This window comes from Zosterops lateralis (genome assembly GCF_965231275.1).
Source record: "Zosterops lateralis genome assembly, chromosome: 7".
In the NCBI taxonomy this organism is placed as follows: Eukaryota; Metazoa; Chordata; class Aves; order Passeriformes; family Zosteropidae; genus Zosterops; species Zosterops lateralis.
In genome coordinates, this window is record NC_139767.1 from 22,754,959 (window position 1) to 22,773,543 (window position 18,585).

The 18,585-nt window shown below is 60.7% G+C and overlaps 2 protein-coding genes across 2 annotated transcripts; one reads left to right on the forward strand and one right to left on the reverse strand.

Annotated features, from left to right (window-relative positions):
• Positions 1–1,068: 1,068 nt before the first annotated feature.
• On the reverse strand, positions 1,069–6,484 carry DES (desmin). Its single transcript, XM_083864591.1, has 9 exons — positions 5,872–6,484; positions 4,352–4,412; positions 4,064–4,159; positions 3,813–3,974; positions 3,600–3,725; positions 2,720–2,940; positions 2,538–2,587; positions 2,178–2,260; positions 1,069–2,056 (listed from the first exon to the last, which is right to left on the reverse strand). Exons 1-9 carry the CDS (start codon positions 6,420–6,422, stop codon positions 2,015–2,017), a joined length of 1,392 nt encoding a protein of 463 aa, XP_083720717.1. The 5' UTR covers positions 6,423–6,484; the 3' UTR covers positions 1,069–2,014.
• A 6,452-nt stretch (positions 6,485–12,936) lies between these two features.
• DNPEP (aspartyl aminopeptidase) lies at positions 12,937–18,028 on the forward strand. The gene is made up of 15 exons (XM_083864690.1): positions 12,937–12,945; positions 13,075–13,162; positions 13,239–13,327; positions 13,401–13,514; positions 13,838–13,963; positions 14,102–14,232; positions 14,597–14,681; positions 15,075–15,182; positions 15,416–15,493; positions 15,824–15,907; positions 16,174–16,334; positions 16,487–16,526; positions 16,904–17,005; positions 17,349–17,516; positions 17,913–18,028. Exons 1-15 carry the CDS (start codon positions 12,940–12,942, stop codon positions 17,961–17,963), a joined length of 1,431 nt encoding a protein of 476 aa, XP_083720816.1. The 5' UTR covers positions 12,937–12,939; the 3' UTR covers positions 17,964–18,028.
• The last annotated feature ends 557 nt before the right edge of the window (positions 18,029–18,585 follow it).

Below are 18,585 nucleotides of genomic sequence, written 5' to 3' on the forward strand. Positions count from 1 at the left end.
GGCTGGGGCACAATGGAGTAGAATGCTTTGCTAAACCCAGAGCCTGGCTGCAGAGTGGCTGAGCCAGCCCCAAAGAGGCCTGGGGCCCTCTTCCCTGCCCTGCAGCCAAAGGAATGCTTTGTCCCCAGCCTGCCCCCAGGGGCTGAACTCCGGCACAGCCAGCCTGGGCTGGCAGGGAGGGAGCTGTCATCCCAACTCAAGGCAACCTGGGGACTGTCCTCGATGTCACAGGGCCACCTGGTGGAGATAGCCCTTGAGATCCAACACCTCCCAGCTGGGGTTTGCTACGCCGGCCTCTCCATCAGGGACACCCCCAGCCCACTCCCCACTGCTGGTAGTAGCACGTGCCTTGTCCCTAAAATATCACCCCCTGCCAAGCCCACTGCCCTCCCTGGCATGTGCTGCCTCGCAGAGTTCTGTGGACCCTCCAACATCTCCCAGGGCAGAGCAATCCTGCATGCTTAACTCTGGGTTCCACTGCAGCATCCCCTATTGCTGGGATGAAGGAGCTGAAGCCAAGATGCCCACAACCTGACCACAGGGAGAGGGGCATGTGTGTTGGAAGGAAGAGAACATATAACGTTGGCAGTTTGAGGCCAGAGGTTGAGGCTGAGGTGCAAGCATAGGGTGGTGGGTCTGATGCTCACAGGGTGCAGGGGATGAAGATAGCTTTGATTGCAGGTTGGTGACAGTTGGAGGGGCTTGGAAAAGTCCTAGGCAGATGTAGATTTGGGTAGGTCCCAAGTGGGGGTAAAAAGGGGGTGGCTGTGGAGCTGAGAGCCACCAGGACATGGCATGTAATCCTAGGGGTGTATGGGAGACACAGGACCATCACCCAGAGTCCTTTGAACCTGCACTCAGGGCTTAGCTGTCATTGGTCCCTGTCCCAGGAGGACTTTCCCACCCAGTGCAACTGGGAAATCCAGCACCTCAGGCAGCAAAATGCTTGAGAACCTTCAGTGTGAGAGACACACACCTTTTGGGGGGCCCAGCAGCCTAGGGAGGAGACAGCTCATCCATCCACTTGGCCCTTGTGACGCCTCCCCCAGGTGCTGCCTCCCCACCACCCCATCCCCTCTCTGCCCCAGAGATGCACTGAGACGACAGGGTGATGCTCCGCTGTTTATTTCAGCCGCCTGAAGAGTCTCATACACGTGGTGGGGTGGGGGTGCGTTGGGGCGAGGGTTGGGGATGCCTGCCCTGGCCCCCCGGGCCTCTCTCCGGCTCCTCTCATTCTTTCCCCCCTCTCTCCCATTCACTCACTCCTCCTCTCTCCTGTGTCCACCTACGGGTACCCTCTCGGCTCATGAGCCTGGCCCCGTGCAGCCTCCTGCTGCTGGGGGTCCCCGCCACGGGGAGGGGCGGGCACTGCCCTCCTCTGCCCCACGGGACTGCCTCCTGGGCCGGGGGGAGCCAAGGGCCCGAGCCCCCCTGTGCTGGGGGGGACACGCAGGCTGGGGGCCCCCTGGCTCTGAGCTGGGCAGAGAACAGGGGGCTCAGCCCAGGCCGTGCCTAGCTTCTCCCCATCCCTAGCATCACTGCCATGCACCTGGAGAAGTGCCAGCTCCAGGGGGGCCGCAGTGCTGGGGGAGGGGGATGGGTCCCCACTCGTGTGGGATGAACCCCAAGCCTGTGCCCAGCGTGGGAAGGGCCTGTGGGGGGATCCAGAACCTGCTGCTGGGACCGTCCGGCTCTCCATGGAGCTAGCCCAGGCCACCACCTGCTCCCCCCAGCCCCTCCCACCTGTCCCGTCCCTCCCTTCTGCCGCCCCCCGGCCCTGGCCTGATCCTGACGCTGGCGTTGCCGCTGCAAAGCTGCGAAAGCAGAGCGAGCCTTTTGAAGCCGGAGGAGAGAGCCCAGGGGGTGTGAGGGCCTCAGAGGCAGCTGCATGGGGGAGACTCCTCAGGCAGTGCCGGGGGAGCGCCGAGAGGCGAGGTGGGGGGCAGGAGGGGGGCATGGCGGAGGGACGGAGGCAGGGACAGAAGGTGCCAGTGGGCTGCTGGAGCAGCCTCCTCTACAGCACTTCATGCTGCTGCTGGGTCGCCTCACTCACCACCTGTGGGAGAGAGGCACCGTGAGACGCCATGCCGTGCCACACCAGAGCCCCGAGTGTGGGAACAGGTGCCATCCTCGGTCCCCTGCCTCCCAACCACCCTCCGGTGCCACCCTGTGCTCACCTCCCCATCTCGGGTTTCGATGGTTTTGATCATCACAGTCTTTTTGGTGTGCACCTCGGAGCCCCGCTGCTCTGGGCTGGTCTCTGTAGGGGGAAGGACACAGGGGATGGGACCACAGGGACATGTGGTATGGGGATACAGCCGTGGGGCTGGGGTCACTGAAGAGCTTCAGCAGCCTTGGTTTAACCTCCCCTCTCTGCTCACAGCAACACCCAAACAAGTGCCCCTATACCAGGGGCTCTGTGTGGCAGTTCCCAACCTGCCAGCCTGGCTACAACCCCCCAGAAGGGACAGTTGCCCCTAAAGTGGGGAACACAGGGGACTTGTCCCAGGTCCCCCTCTTCACGGAGTGAGGCTCACCTCGGAAATTGAGTGCAGAGGCGAAGGTCTGGTGCATGGGGATGCTGATCCTGTGGGAATACAGAGGGGAAAGCTTAGTGCCAGCCAGCCCTAGCCCTCAGGTGCGTCCTCACAAAGTTGGACCCTCAAAAAACTGCTGACGCTGCTGGTCCTCCCAGCTTGTCCTGCCCCCCTTCACTCACCGGTTCTCCTCGCCCTCCAGCAGCTTGCGGTATGTGGCGATCTCCACATCCAGGGCCATCTTGACGTTGAGCAGGTCCTGGTACTCACGCAGGTGCCGGGCCATCTCATCCTTCAGGTGCCGGATCTCCTCCTCCAGGCGGGCAATGGTGTCCTGATACCCGCCGGCCTCCCCTGCAAAGCGCTCCTCCATCTCCCGCATCTGGCGCATCAGCGAGTCATTCTGGAGAGACAGAGGCAGTGCTCAGTGAGGGGGAAACCCAGTGCAGCCAGGGTTCACCTGCGGTGGGAACTGGGGATGCCAGGGCACCCTGGGGAGAGGCATGGTCAGCCCTGGGCTGGGTTCAGCTGATGTGGGACCATGACGGTGACTGTAACCCTCCACCTACCCAGCACAGGCAGCAGAGTTTCATGGGGGCAAGCTGGGCATGTACTGGGCAACCCCAGCACCCTGGTGCCCAGGTCCTCCAGCAAAGCCATCCGTCCCCATCAAGAGGGCACAGAGAGCTGCAGAAGCACTGGATGGCTGCCTGGGGGTGGCACTGGTGGCTGCTGGCTGGCTCCCCCGACCATGACTGTTCCAGAATGGGACTGTTGTGCCCTGTTTGTTTGCAACCATCTTGCCAGCCTGCAACCAGACACCCCAAGCCCTGTGCCCGCCTGCCTGGAGCCTCCCAGGCTGGGTCACATTTTACAATCTGCACTTTCATTCCAGGACTCTGCCAAAACACTTTGCAGGAGCCTAGGCCACTGCTGGGGGGTACAAGGACCCCTGCGGCAGCAACTCAGAGAGCTGGGGAGAGCCCCCCACCCCAGAGATGTCTCATCAGCAGGTCCCTTGCAGGGAAGCTGGGGATCTTCCCAGTGCTGCCCTTAGCTCACCGTGCCCTTCAGGGCATCGATCTCGCAGGTGTAGGACTGGATCTGGTGCCGGTACTCCAGCATCTCCTGTTTGGCCTGCCTTAGCGCATCGTTGTTCTTGTTGGCTGCCTGCGTCAGGTCGGACACCTGGGGAGACACCATGGTCAGTGGGCATGGCCACCGAGATGGAACCCGCTGCATGGGGGCCAGCCCAGAGCCCACTGCTTCCCACACCTTGGACTTGTACCACTCCTCAGCCTCGGCGATGTTCTTGGCAGCAATGCTCTCATACTGAGCACGGATGTCCCGCAGCGCAGCTGTCAAATCAGGCTTGGAGATGTCCATCTCCACCTGGATGTGCTGCTCCTGCAGCTGTGCCTGCAGCTCCCGGATTTCCTGCATAGACAAGGTGACATCTCAGGGCACCCACTCCATTTTCCCTGCGCTGTGAGTGCCATTGGAAAAGGGTGCCACTTCTGACCTACCTCTTCATGCACCTTCTTGAGGAAGGCGATTTCCTCCTGCAGGGACTCAATACGTCTTTCCAGGTCAATGCGTGCTAGTGTGGCTGCATCCACATCCTGGGAGAGACACGGAATGAGGGATAGTGGTGGGTTTCAGGGAGAGCATGAGGGCTGGAAGGTGTAAAGCTGTGTCTTTACATGTCCCATGGTCAAGACCATGTCCCGATACTGGGGCCAGGCTGCTGGGGGGGTAAGGGGGTGGGAAGGAGAGTAGGGTTCCCTCGCCACACTAAGGGGGCAGGTACTCACAGCTCTGAATGCAGCGAGGTTGTTCTCAGCCTCCTCCTTCAGCTGGATCTCCTCTTGCAGCCTGTAAGCAGAGAAGGGACGCTAGGGGGGTCTGGAGGAAGCTCCCTCCCTCCGTGGTGATGTCCCCCTGAGCTGTCCTTAAGCCCAGAATGATCCAGTAGGAAGAAAAGAGATTGTCCTGTGTTCCCAGCAGGCAGCAGAGGACTGGCCAGAGGCCAGGGGCTCTTCCTCCCATTCCCTATTATAGTCAACGCCGGAGAGATCACAAAGACATGAGGTCAGCTCAGTGCCACGCACACTGCCCCAGCCCTTATAGGGGAGAGTGACCAGCAGCTGGGGGGACAGGGTGCAGGATCTGACACAGGGGGTCGGGTCCAAGAGATGGCCGCCAGCCGAGCTATCCCAAAGAAAGCAGGAGCACGGACAGGTTTCAGCTGTGCTGTGGGATGGGATGTGAATTGGAGACTGCTGTGGGGGAGGGTCAGGTCAGGGCTGGAGGTCTAGGCTTGTGTCAAGGAAGGGGACAGTACTGCAGGCTGGATGCCAGCAGAAAGGCAGCGGGGAGGAGATGGAGGCGCCCAGGTGGTGCTGGCACATGGGGTAGCAGAAACCCAACACCCGTTTGTTCTGGGCCCTGCTCCTCCCCTGTCACTGAGAGTTCCTTCATGCCACCGCCCCCAACTCTCCAGCATCAGGGAGGACCCCAGCGTCTATGGTGGTGGCTAGGGTCACAGAAAGAGGAGCAGACTGTGTCACCCCAAGGGAATGGTGTCCCCAGGGCACAGGGTCCAGAAGGGAAGGTGCAGACCATCATCAGAACATACAGCTCCCCTTGAGCATCTGCCCCTACTGCCAGGTTCCCCATGCTCGTCAGTCCCTGGGGTTTCCCTCAGCCTGGCCACCCTCGTGGATAATCCCCACTCTCTTCCTCAGCACCAGACAGCTCCACAGCATCTCTGGGGTCTCCCACTGCTCACAGGGCACCATGGACAGTCATGGCAGGCCTGGAGGATCCCTGGCCTGTGGAAGTGCAGACACTTTCTCCCCTCCCTCCTTCACGTCTGGAGCTGATGGAGCACCCTCCCTGGGTTATCTGTCCTCGCTTCTGCCTGCCTGACTGCATCTGTCTGTCCATCTACCCCTCAGAGCTCAGCTCACCCATGGGCCCAGCAGCCCTCCCCAGTGTGAGCAGAGATAGGGACCCGGGGTGAAGTGCACTTTGATCTCCCAGCTCTGGGTGTCCTGTGGTGTTAGAGCCTGGCCTCAGCCTCACTGCAAGGGAGAGCGTAGGGGACACTCCTGCTATGGGAGCCACTCTACCCTCTGGGTGCTGTCTGGGCAACCAGAAAGTGGCCAAGGGGGACAGATTACTGGGGTCATGATGGGCTCTGAGCATGAGGCACAAGGATAGCAGCAAGCACCTGAGGGGCTGCCAGGGCAAGCTCTGCCCCCACCCACCCCTAGGGATAGAGATGCACAGATAGATGCCCACAGGGACTCTCTGGGACCCCCCCACTCACTTCTGCTTGAGCTTCTGCAGGTCATCGAGCAGGTTGTCACGCTCAACTTCCACACGAGCCCGCTGGTTGGTGAGCAGGTCCACCTGGCGGCGGAGCTCCCGCAGCTCCTCCTCGTACATCTCGGCCACGCGGGTGGGCTCCTTGCCCCGCAGGCGGTTCACCTCGGCCACCATGAGGGCATTCTGCTGCTCCAAGAAGCGCACCTTTTCGATGTAGTTGGCGAAACGGTCGTTGAGTTCCTGCAGCTCCACCTTCTCGTTGGTGCGGGTCTGGAGGAACTCCTGGTTCATGGCATCGGCCAGGCTGAAGTCCAGCAGCTCACCAGAACCCTGGTAGGCACTTTGGTAGGAGCGCAGGGGCGTCACACGGGTGGTGCGGAAGGTGGACAGGCTGGGGACGGCCGAGGTGCGGGACACCTGGTAGACGCGGGAGGTGACGGAGCTGCCGCTGCTGCCCTTGCCCCCGAAGGAGGCACGAGAGAAGACCGGGGAGCCGCCGAAAGTGCGGCGGTAGGAAGAGACCCGCTGGCTGGAGGAGTAGGACTGGCTCATGGTGGCGGCGTGGGGAGGCGAGGCCGGAGCAGGGAGCAGGCAGAGGGCTGGCGAGCGGCCGGCACAGCTCGGAGAGGCGTCGGAAAGGGACCGCGCGCCGCTATTTGTATCCTGCTGACATCACCCGCCCCTCCTGCTGCCGGGCAGCTGGGGGACGCTGCCGCGGGGGAGGTGGCCGGCAGCCCCCGCCCACTGCCCCTCACCTGCCCACACTCCCCGGCAGACAAGAACCCCTGCCCCCCCAGAGTTTCCTGGAGAGGCCTTGACACCGGCCCCCACTGCTCTGCCCCGTCCCTGCGGGTGCGAGGGGAGCAGGTGGGGCAGACTGGTGGCGAACCCCCTATCAGGATGTGATGCCACCCACAGAGAGCCTGGACAGACAGATGGACAGCCTAGGCTAACACCATGAAGGGAAAGAAGGGAACCTTCACAACATCACTTGACCCCCTTGGGCCAAACCCCATGCTGGATAGCCATGGTCCTCAAATTGGTCTTGAGCACCTCAAATGGCCCCTGATGATGCCCTGACCCACCCCCTGGCAAGAGCACCAAGCTCAGGTCTCTATGTGGGGCCAGACTCCAGGGCCCCATCTAAAAGTGTGCAAGGAAGGCTTCTGGAGAGGGGTTGATGTGGGGAGATCCCTGCCCTGAGTGTACTTGTACTGACCCACCACCCAAACTCTCTTTCTGACATGGGGGGCTGAGCACTGGCCAGGGTCTGGGTGCTTTTGGAGTACTGCTGAGTGACCCCGAGCAGGTGCTGGGGCCGGGCCCCAATGATGGTGACGTCAGCCCCTGTCCTTGCTCCAGCACATTCCAAAGCAGCAGGCACTCAACCAAAATAGCCTTCCCAGCTCATACTCGTGGGGTGTGGGACATACATACGTGGTATTTATAGTGGGGGAGGCACTCTGTTAACCCTTCTTGCTCCAGACATGTGGAGACCACAGCTGGACAGTGACCCTGCCTGGAGCAGCCCTAGCCCTTCTCTGATCCCCATCACCCTAAGAGCAGATTGAGGTCCCCAAGTTATCCCAAGGCAGAGCAGGCTCTGCCTTGTCTCCTCAGTCTCTCCCTTGGCCAGGAAGTACATGGGCGTCAGAAAGCCCTGACCAGCTCCCCAAAAACTCCCAGAATGGGGAATTCCTAAGTTGGTCTGAAAACCCCCACTACCGCTTCCTGGACAAGTGGTGGGTCAGGTCAGGGACCCTTAGGGCCTTGCACAAACCCATGAGAGCTGAAAATGACATCCTGAGCGAGGGTGCCTGTGCTGGGGGAACCCCTCATGTGGGTTCCCCTTGCGTGGGCAGCACCCCCTTCTTCCCAGCACACCTGGTGACCCCCAGCTCTGTCCAAGCTGGGCTGTTTTGGCTGACGTCAGCTGGCTCAGCCCCAGTGCCTTTGTCCCTGAAGCTCCTGGTGGAGGGGACCACTGTGCCACTGGGCACAGGGTGACTCAGCATCAGGAAAGCACTCAGCCTTGCCTGGCCCTGCACATCTCAGCCTTCTGTCCTGGCTGTAACACAGAAGCCAAGCAATGCCATGGCTCACCCATGGCAGCAGCAGCATCAGGCAAAGGCTTGGGCTTGTTCATGGAAGCATTTTCAACTTCCCTGGCTCTGGGAGGTTCTCCTCCCTGCTGCCTCCATGCTCCATGTCACCTGGGGAGCCAGCTAAATTCTGGGTCCCACAGACGTGCAGGTGGACTCAATGCCCTGCATCCCTTCTCCCAGTCCCCCATCCCTGGAGCCTCTCCCAGTCACCCAATTGCAGAGTGATGTAGCATCTTCCCAGAGAGTACAAGCTGCCTGGAGGAGCCTGCCTTTAAAAGGGAAGGTATTTCCAGATGAGGCTGTTTCATCCCAGCACAGGGAGAGAATGGAAGAAAGGGGGGCTTGTGGGGGGAGAGTAGATGGAAAATCAGACAGCATCCTTCCTCCTTCTGGCCCTATTCCGAGTATGCCCTGCACATCGCAGAGCCCTGCGCGTGTGCCCTGCCTGTGCTGCAAGCCAGTCCTTAGCTGATGTGCAGAAGGGCAGGTGGGTGCCCCATGAGGGGGATTCAGGGCATCTGAGACAGCTCACCACCAGGAACAGAGTTCAGCCATCCCTTTCCATGACCCCACCCCACTGCTCTACCAGCTGGGAGGGTGGGGAGGGTGGACTCCTCAGAAGTGCTGTGTCCAGAAGTGCCTGGAACCCTGCCCTGGTGTTTCAGGTAGATTGATGCAAATCCTCTCTCAGTTCTGGTAGCCCTTATTCCCATCTTTATCCCACAGAGCAGTGGGGTGCAGGGTTGGGGTGGTCCAGGCAGGGGAAATGAACTCTTGGGCACTGCTGCTTGGAGGGGAAGCAGCTCAGAGGGGTTAACCAGGAGCATCCTCTTGACTCTGCTCTAGGGCAGACTGTTTGAAGTGGCCTTTCCTTAGCTGTGGTGACAGCCTTCCGGTATGGCTCTGGGCAAGCAGGGGCCCCACGTCTTGCAGAGGGTGGACAAGCTTCTTAGGAAATCCCTGTCTGCTCAGAGGACCCAGCATGACAGGAAGGGATGAAGTGCAGGACCCAGAGACCCTTCCCGAGTCCCATCTCAGGAACAAGATGCCAAACACTTTATGCCAACTAGAGACCCAGAGGCTGCAGAAAGTGAGAAGGCTGCAGAGGCCAGAAGTGCAGGGTTGCCTCTTGTCCTGTCCAGCCTCGTGCAGCCTCCCCAGAACTCCACCCCAGGCCAGGCTGACCCAGACCAGCAGAGCCTGGGAAGTGGCTCCTGAACCCCCGCACTGGCCTGGTCCCAGTTTCCATCAGATCTTGGATGAGACTGCTGCCGGGAAGGCGTTTGGAGCTGGAATGTCAAACAACTCCCTCTGGTCATGACATCCCTGTGAGCAAAGCCAGCTGCATCCTGCAGCAGCCCCTCCTTCCTGGCCCTCCCTCCCTGCTGTTCCCCCAGGATTTAAACCCAGCACAGCCTCCTTGGGCTGTGGGCGTCTTGGGGCTTGAAGCTAGACAGGATGTGGATCAGGGTGCCGGCCCTTCCTTGTCCCTATACCCTGCCACCAGGACCCAGTGCCACCTTATGCCTGGCCTTAGCTCAAGGATGAGTTGAGGAATGGGAATGGGAATGAAGCAGCGGGGGTGTCCATCCCCCTCCCTCCTAACCCCTGGCTGTCTTCCTTCATCCCGCTCCTTTTACAGCCATGAGCCTCCCAGACGCCTTTACCCTAAGAGGGAAGGACTGTGTGGCCCATTCCCCAGTGCTGACGGATCCAGGGAGCATGCTATTGTCTAAATAGGAGGTGGCTCTCCCTCCCTGCCTGGACCAAGGCCCAGCCTGGCCTGATGGGGTCCCAGGAGCTGGTGGGGAAAGTATCTAGTCCCCCCACACCTGCTGTTCATCCCAGCTGCCCCCAAGCCTTTGCCCACTCCAAAGCTCAGGACCAGGGGGTGCACAGACAGTCTGTTTGGTCCTGGTCCCCCCACCCCATGTCTCCAGGTGATGGGGATGCTGAGGACATTGTCCTGTCAGTGACTGGCACAGAATGCTGGGGGTGCCTGGATGCCCCCATTGCAAGCATGGATGCCAGGGATGTCTTAATGCAACCTGTATAGATGCTGGGAGGTGTTTGCTCACATCCCTTGGTGTTTGTATGTCCTCTGGGCGAGTTGTTGCCTCCATGTTTCACGAGCATGCTGGGAGTGAGCTGTTGCCCTGAGTCATGTAGATGATGGGGGAGACCAGCTACTTCCATGTCCATGCAAATGCTTGAAGCACACATCTGCCCCATCACTCATCTGTAGTTGGCCCTGTGCTCCATGGGAATATTGGAGATGTTCCGCCATCCCTGCTGCCTTGGATCAGGGTAAAAGGTATCTACCTGCCCTCATGGTCCATGGGGACATTCACCTGCCCCAGTAGTGTGGAGATACTAAGAATGCCCTTGTGATCCACATGGACATGAGGATGACTGAGTGGCTGAGTGGTCCATAAGGATGGTGCAGGCCTCGATAACATCACTCATGCCAGTGAGATGAGGTAGCATTACCCGCTGCATCACTAATGGCTCACGTAAGGCATGGTGGCCATTCACCCAGCCTCCAGCAATTCCTGGGCAGTGATTTCACTTTCCCATGCTCCAACACGTGGGCTGGGATGCGTGGGACCGCCTCAATGGATGCCATCCCTTTGCTCATCCTGGCAGGGCTGGCAAGGGGGGGTCCAGGCAGCCTGGCAGGCAGTGGGAGAAGGGGGTGGCACTTCCTGGATCTCTGCTGTGTTTACAGTCTTTGTCCTGGGCCATCTTTCCATTAACCCCTTCCAGCAGGGAGGGCTGAGCACTGCCTGCCCATCCCCAGAGCCTGCTGCCGGCAGGGAACACTTCTTGCAGCAAAGCCTGCCCAGAAACCCACTTGGGCTGCCAGTGGGCATAGGAAGGACCACAGTGCCCTGTCCCTACTGGTCCTGTCTCTGTCAGGCACCCCTGGGCACACACATGAGCCCAGCAGCAGGGTGCATACATGCAGAGGAGGAGCTGATGCTGTTTTGGAAGGGCTGCCTGTGGATCCCTGCTGCACTGGATGATCCATGGGGCAGCGCAGGATGGGGACAGAAGCACTATTTTCCTGGGAGCACGATGATGGGGTAGGGGGCAACCATGGCAGGTGCTGTCCAGCCCTTGGCACCCAGCCAGGGGTGAGTCAGAGCCCACCCGGATATAGCCATGGGGAGCTTTTTCTGGAAGTCCTGCTGTGCCGGGAATAGCTGTGGCACGCCAAGGCACTGCCCTTTGCTCAGTGTTCCTACAGCTCACAGCAGCAGGGCTAGACGAAGGCCACACCCGGCCCTGCCACTCACTCCTGCTCTGACACCCCAGACCCAGGCGCATCCTGCTCCTGCGCACACACACCCCAGGAGCCATCCACCATGACCACCCACTGGGTACCCATCCGCTCTGGGCATCCACCGGCTGGGGAGCCAGGGGCTCTGAATGTCCTCAGATGTCCTCCAGGCACAGTCCGGGAGCCGTTCAAGAGCACCCAGCCTGAGCTGGGTTCCAGCAGCAGAGGGGAGTGATGCTGGCAGGAGGAGCGTGGGGATGACTGCCTGGTATACACGCCCCTTTGACACATGTATCCCAGCTCTGGGCTGGAGTGCTGGGTGGTCCCAGCCTGGTCCTCCTTGCCTGGGGGAACCCGGCCGGGTGGGGCTGGCCCTGTGTTGTGCTGTGGTTGACATGGAGACTCTCCAGCTGTCTGTTTGTAGGGTGCCAGGCAGTGGAGTGCTTGTTCCCATTTGGTGGTGGGGAGAGGCAGGTGCTGGGGGCTGGGAACATAAATCCAGAGCTGTCAGGAGCTCTCGGCACGACAGGCCACAGGGTCAGGGGCAACAGGACCACCAGTTTCCAGTCCTCAGAACACAGACGGTGTCTCCAACAGGGTGCCCACGTGGGTGACTCAGGAGCTGGGAATCCGGCTGGCACCCATCACCTGGGCCCCATGCAGCACTCACAGGCTGCCACGTCCATCTCCCAAGGCCACACACCCCTTGCTAGGAAGAAAGGATCCTGCTGGGAAATGATGCATGAGGACTGATTGAAACCCAAAACCCCACTGCTGCATCCAGCCCATGAAGGGAACCCAGCCAAGTGCTCAAGGCACCCTAATCCATGCAAGGCCAAGGGGTCCTATTCCTTGGAGTGCTCCTGGGGCTGACAGGCATCTTAGGTGCTACCCTGCCACCGTGCCAACTCTCAGAACCCAGTGCACTGCTGTCACTCAGAGACATTTGTCTCCAACAGGGCACCAAGGATTTGTGCCTTGTTTTCTGTGAGTGCCAAGGCAGGGGAGCAGCAACGATGGGGGCTGCAGCTTGGCTGTGACCCACTCCAAATATACCTACCCTTGGGGAAGCAAGTGTGTTTTCCTATGCACCTGCACCCCACTGCAGACAGGCCAAGCCCCGTTTTAGGGCAGCCCCTGCCCTCCCAGTTAACCCTAGAACTGGGGCACACCAGGGCAGCATGGGTGACCATCGTTGTAGAGCCTGTCCCTGCCCCTTGCTTCCCATCCCGGCCCCTCCTGGCTGTGCCCCTCTTCCACCTGCCCTTAATTCAGCTCTACACTAGCCTTGTCAGGCACTGTGTTTGCCTGGTCTGGACGAGGGTGCGGGGTGCGTGGCGTGGATTGCACGGTGTGGTGTGCAGGGGGACAGCGCAGTGTGTGTGGCGGGGAGTATTAGTGTGGGAGGTGCGGGGTGTGGATCGTGGGGTCGCAGGTCGTGGGGCACATTGCCCATTGTGGGGTATGGATTGCGGGGTGTGGATTGCGGGGTGCAGGGCCGGGTGTGGATTGCGGGGTGTGGATTGCGGGGTGCAGGGCCGGGTGTGGATTGCGGGGTGTGGATTGCGGGGTGCGGGGCCGGGCGTGGATCGCAGGGGGCAGAGTTCGGGGTCCGGGCGCCGGCTGCTCATTCCTCCGCGCCGGCAGGGGGCGCGGTGCGGGCGGCGGGGCGGTGGCGGCCATGCAGGTACCGGGCGGGCGGCGGGCGCGGGACGGGGTCGGGTTGGTGCCGCCCGGGACGGGGGTCCCCGGTCCCGCGGGGTCTCGGCTCGGGCGGGGTTTTGCCGGCGCTGAGCGGTGACGGCGGTGCCCGCAGGCGGCGGCGCAGGGCTCGAAGGCGGCGGCGCAGGCGGCGGCGCAGGAGCTGGTGAAGTTCGTGAACCGCAGTCCCTCGCCGTACCACGGTGAGCGCCCGCCCGGTTCCCCCCCGGCCCTCTTCCTCCTCCACGCGGGCCGCCCTGACGGCTCTTCCCCCCACAGTGGTGGCCGAATGCCGCAGCCGGCTGCTGCAGGCCGGCTTCCAGGAGCTGAAGGAGACGGAGCACTGGGACGTGCGGCCGGCGCAGAAGGTGGGCCCGGCTGGGACGGGGCAGCGGGGTGGGCGGGGTGCCTCACCCCTCACCTCTACCCCTCTGCTTCCAGTACTTCATCACCAGGAACTACTCCACCCTCATCGCCTTCGCCGTCGGCGGCCAGTTCCAGCCCGGGAATGGGTTCAGCCTGCTAGGGGCCCACACCGATAGCCCCTGCCTCAGGGTAGGGTCACCTGGCTGGGGGCTGAGTCCTTCTCTGGGGTCCTTCAGTTTCATGCCACAAGCAAAAACTATCCTGACTACCCCTGTGCCTTGCAGCATCATTGTTGGCTCCCTACACCTCCCAAATCTGTCACCCAGAGCAGCCCCTGCATTGCTCTGTCTGCTGCTGTCTCCTCTGTGTCCCTTGTCCTGCAAACCCCCTCACAGCCCCCTGTCCTGGCAGCATCAGCGATGAGGCTCTGGGCATGTGCTGCCCAGTTCCCACCAGCTGCCCGGTCCCCAGCGCCTCATGGTGCCAGCAGTGACATCTCTGCTGTTGCCCAGGTGAAGCGTCGCTCCAAGCGGGGACAGGTGGGCATAGTGCAGGTGGGCGTGGAGACCTATGGAGGGGGCATCTGGAACACCTGGTTCGACCGTGACCTCACCGTGGCCGGGAGGGTGATCATAAAGGTGAGTCTGATTTAGGGCATGCATGGTTGGATAGCTGTGTGTCTCTGGCATTGGGTCGCTGACCCTCACACAGAGTGGGACCTGCTGCAACCTCTCAGCTCTGCAGGCCTGGCCCCAGAAGTCCTCCCTGTGTTTCAGGACCTGGCCACAGGGCGCCTGGAACAGCGCCTGGTGCGTGTGGAGCGGCCCATCCTCCGCATTCCTCACCTGGCCATCCATCTGCAGCGCAACATCAATGAGAACTTTGGGCCCAACACCGAGCACCACCTGTAAGGCCCAGCTCAGCCCTGACCCTTGGCCAGCCCTTGGGAGGGCTGGGACCCAGCTAGAGCAAAGCCCCGCCTTAGCTCTTCCTTTGGCAGCTGCTCATTGCAGTGGGGAGATCTGCAGTGGCTTTTAGCCTCATAGAGTCCTTCCAGGAGATGCTTGCAAGCATAGGGTTTGGGAAAGGACACTGGGAGGTCCTGAGGTGCCACAGAAGATTTGTGCTTAAAATGTACATTCTTGCTCCATCTGGCATGGCAGTCACTCCCTGGAGGAGCAAGGCAAACACCCCAAGAAGGGTTGGCAGTGTGTAACCCAAGCAGGTGAGGTGAGCAAAGCTTTGGGAGCTAATGTTGCTGACCCCCACAGGGTTCCCATTCTGGCCACTTGCGTGCAGGAGGAGCTGGAAAAGGAAGTGGTTATGGAGTCCACACCTTGCAGTACTGCGGCCCAGGTGAGCTGTGTGCCAAGGATCAGCAGGGACACTTACAAAGACTTCATACTTTTCACCTTTGATTTTGAGTCCTCAGGGACCTGCCACCAGGTTCCCCTTCTCACTGTGGTAACCTTCCACTCTGCCTCACAGCTGTTTGCATGGCACATCTGCTCAGCCATCTCTCTCTCCTCACTCTAGCTTGCAGTGTGGAAGGGAGGCAGAGCAGGGAGGGGGGCTAGCACAGGGGCATAGAGCTGTTTTGGGTGAGGTGGGGGCTTGAACATGGGACATGTTAGTAGGGGAGAGGACTCTGCCAGATAAGCAGGGTCAGGGACAGCTTTGCAAAGGGAAACCAGAAGTTTCTCCTGCCATCCACTGCCTGCCCTGCCCACAGCTCTGCTTTCTTCCCAGGCAGAGCGGCATAGCCCTGTTCTTCTTTCCCTGATCTGCCCCCAGTTGGGGGTGAAACCAGAGCAGATTGTGGAGCTGGAACTATGCCTGGCAGATACACAGCCAGCGGTGAGTTAAGGGTAGGAGCCTCCCTCTGTCTGCGCACAGCCTACATGCTGGCACTTAGACAGGTGTTACCTGGCACATGTCCTCTGCCTGGGGCATGCCAAGGCTGGGAGCTGAATGGAATGAGAGGGAGCTGCTCCTGAGGGGCAGGGATAAGGGTACTGGAATGGGAACCCAGTGGCGGGTACTTTTTGGTGACCCAGAACCTGTGCCCTACTCCTTTTGGCTCTCTGCAGACGCTGGGTGGTGCCTTTGATGAGTTCATTTTCTCCCCACGTCTGGACAACTTGCACAGCTGCTACTGCGCCTTGCAGGTGAGGGGGGAAAGAACCCAGAAGCTGCAGTGTGGCCCCCATGCACCCCAGCTCAGCCTTGGGCTGGCCAAAGGCTCTACAGGGAGTTGTGTTCTCGTGGAACGGGTCTAGATTGTTGGAGAACCTGGGGTTGGATGCCCCCTTTGCTGGGTGTGTCGGGTTCCCAGCAGCTCCCAGGGGTGACTCGTGCTGTCGCTGGATAATGTGTGTGCCCACAGCTCCTTTCCTCCATGCTTTGGGCTCTCCTGGGGGATTTTCCAGTGGCTCAGTCCTGAGATTCCCAGGATGGAGTGGCACTCAGGCTGTGTCCATTCCTCCCTAACCCTGCAGGCCTTGATTGATTCATGTGCGGCACCCTCGTCCCTCTCCCAGGAGCCTAATGTGCGTCTCATCGCGCTCTATGACAACGAGGAGGTGAGTGAGCAGCACAGCCATGAGGTGGCTGGCACTAGAAGGGGCTCCATGTTCTCCGCTCTTCCCCAGCCATGCCTAGCAGGAGAGAGATCCCATACCCCAGTGGAGGAAGTAGGGATTTGCTTACACCCACATGAAGCATGGCCCAGGCAGGGGTGGGAAGCACTACTGTGGTAGGAAACTGCTTTGCTGGCTTTAGGGAATGCTCTGTCACTCCTCTGGCCCCTGTGGTGCTGTGGGATTGTGCTGATGGTGATCCTTGCCAGGTGGGGTCAGAGAGTGCACAGGGCGCAGAGTCCTTGCTAACGGAGCTGGTGCTGCGCCGTATCTCGGCATCGCCACACAACCTGACAGCCTTCGAGGAGGCAGTGGCCAAGTCCTACATGATCAGTGCTGATATGGCCCACGCTGTGCACCCCAACTATGTGTGAGTAGTCTGAGCCATGCCACCGGCAAGGGCAGCCTGCCCTGCCACCTGTGGGATGTATCCCCATCACTCCCCAGGTAGTACAAACGGGACAGTGCTTGTTGCAGCAGGGAGGGAAGGCTATAGTGTGAAACTCTTACTTCTCTTTCTAGGGACAAGCATGAGGAGAATCATCGTCCAGCTTTCCACAAGGTAAGGGCAGCCCTCTGCTTTGGTCTATGATGGTTGCTGTCTGTCTCTCCTGCAGTGCTGTGGATTGCCCAGCTGCCCCAAGGGCACAGCTCAGGGGGTATTCAGATGGGAAACATTTATCCTGAAATGGGATTTGACTATGCCACATCTCTGAGGTTAATCATTTGGGATCCCAGTCTTGTCCATAGAGCTTCTCCCTGCTCTGAGCTGGGGCTGTCCTCATGGAAACACTGTCCCCATCTCCATGGGCTCACCCAGGAAAGGGAGAATGGACTGATTTATTGGGGTGGTACAGCATTGCCTGGGTATGGGTGTTTCCAGGGCCACTGACTATTCCTGGGTCCCATCATGGGCCTGCGGTGCCTTCCTTTGTGCAGGGCCCTGTCATCAAAGTGAACAGCAACCAGCGCTATGCCTCCACAGCTGTCACTGAAGCTGTAATCCGGGACATTGCCGCCCGCGTGGGTGTCCCTCTGCAGGTGAGCAGGTTGGGTGAGCCCTCCTTGAACATCAGGAGTTTGGGCTGCAGCCCTGCCCCTGGGTTCATTAGAGGGCACCTATGCCAAAGCTCCACCTCTGTTACCATGTCTGACCCCTCTGAGGTCTCGGTGCTGCCTTTTGCTCTGGGGCTCCAGCTCCAGGACTGCCTCAGGGAACAGGATGGGAGCTTGGCCTGAGTGTGTCCTATCTGGAGCATTTTTTGTACCCCAGAGTGGGTTGGTGCTGCTTCCCTGTCCCAGGTTGCCTCCCTTCAGGGCTGAGGGCCCATGTGGGAGGCCATGGGGCAGCATGTGGAGCTGCTGAGGTCTTGCCCCCGTGCAGGAGTTCATGGTGCGCAATGACACGCCCTGTGGCACCACCATCGGCCCCATTCTGGCCTCCCGCCTGGGGCTGCGCGTGCTGGACATTGGCTGCCCGCAGCTGGCCATGCATTCCATCCGGGAGATGTGCTGCACTTCGGGGGTGCTTCAGAGCATCACCCTCTTCAAGGTGAGCCCTGTGACCCCCATCCTGTGCTAAAGCCTGCTCCCTGCTTCTCTACATCTCCCACATCCCCACGTCCCCATCCAATCCCTGCTTTGGGGCTGAGCCCAGCCATCCACAGAGAGCTCCTCAACTCTCTAGAGCAGCTCAGGTACTGGCTGCTTCCGGAGGTGCCCCCTCTCATCCCAGCCTTCCCCAGTGACTGCCATCCCTAAGTAGTTCCTATGGCAACCGGTACTAGCCTTGAGTCAGCGATGGGTTACTATGGCGACGTAGTCCTGCTCTCTGCAAGTCGCTACCTACTATGATGCTGTGACAGGGAGCTGCTGCCTGCCCCCACTGCCTGTCCCCCCACCCTGCACTGCCTTGCTTGGCCTACCCTGACAGCCTCTCCTCTTCCAGGGTTTCTTCGAGCTCCTGCCGACGGTCAGCAGCAGCCTGGTGGTCGACTGAACATGGTGGGGAGGGAGTAGCAGTAGGTTTAGTCCTGGGGCCATTAAAGCATTTCTGTCTCACTACCAAGTGGTCCATGACTGTGGCTGGGGCTGACGTACATGGCTCTCCCTGGGGACTTACCTGTTCTCTCCCCTGGAACCATGAGCGAGACTTATTAACCAATCCACAATCTCTTGTCAACGGGTGCTGGAGGTCCCAGCTAAGGGGCAGAACAAGGCTCGCTTCCTGCCCAGGGAGAGCTGGCAGGAGGATGTCCCCTGTATCATGCAGCGCTGGGGCCGCCCCTTTCCCCAGGAGTGAGCCTGCTGTGTGCGCAGGGATCTGCCGGCACCGGACCTGAGGCTGCTCCCCGGGGCCGTGACAGGGAGTCCCTTCCCAAGCCGGGGGCCGGCCTCTGCCCGCAGCCGGTGCCCAGGCGGTGCCGTCGGGCGGGGTACGAGGGTGCGGCTCCACGCTCGCCGCTCATTGGGCGGCTCTCAGGGGCGTGTCCCACGCGGGAGCCAGTGCGGCCGCAGGGCTGGGAAGGGACGGGCGCTGATTGGCGGGGGCGCTGCTGGCGCTGTGGCACACCCCCAGGGGGCGTGGCTCGCCCCCAGGGATGCTGCCATTGGCGCCGCGC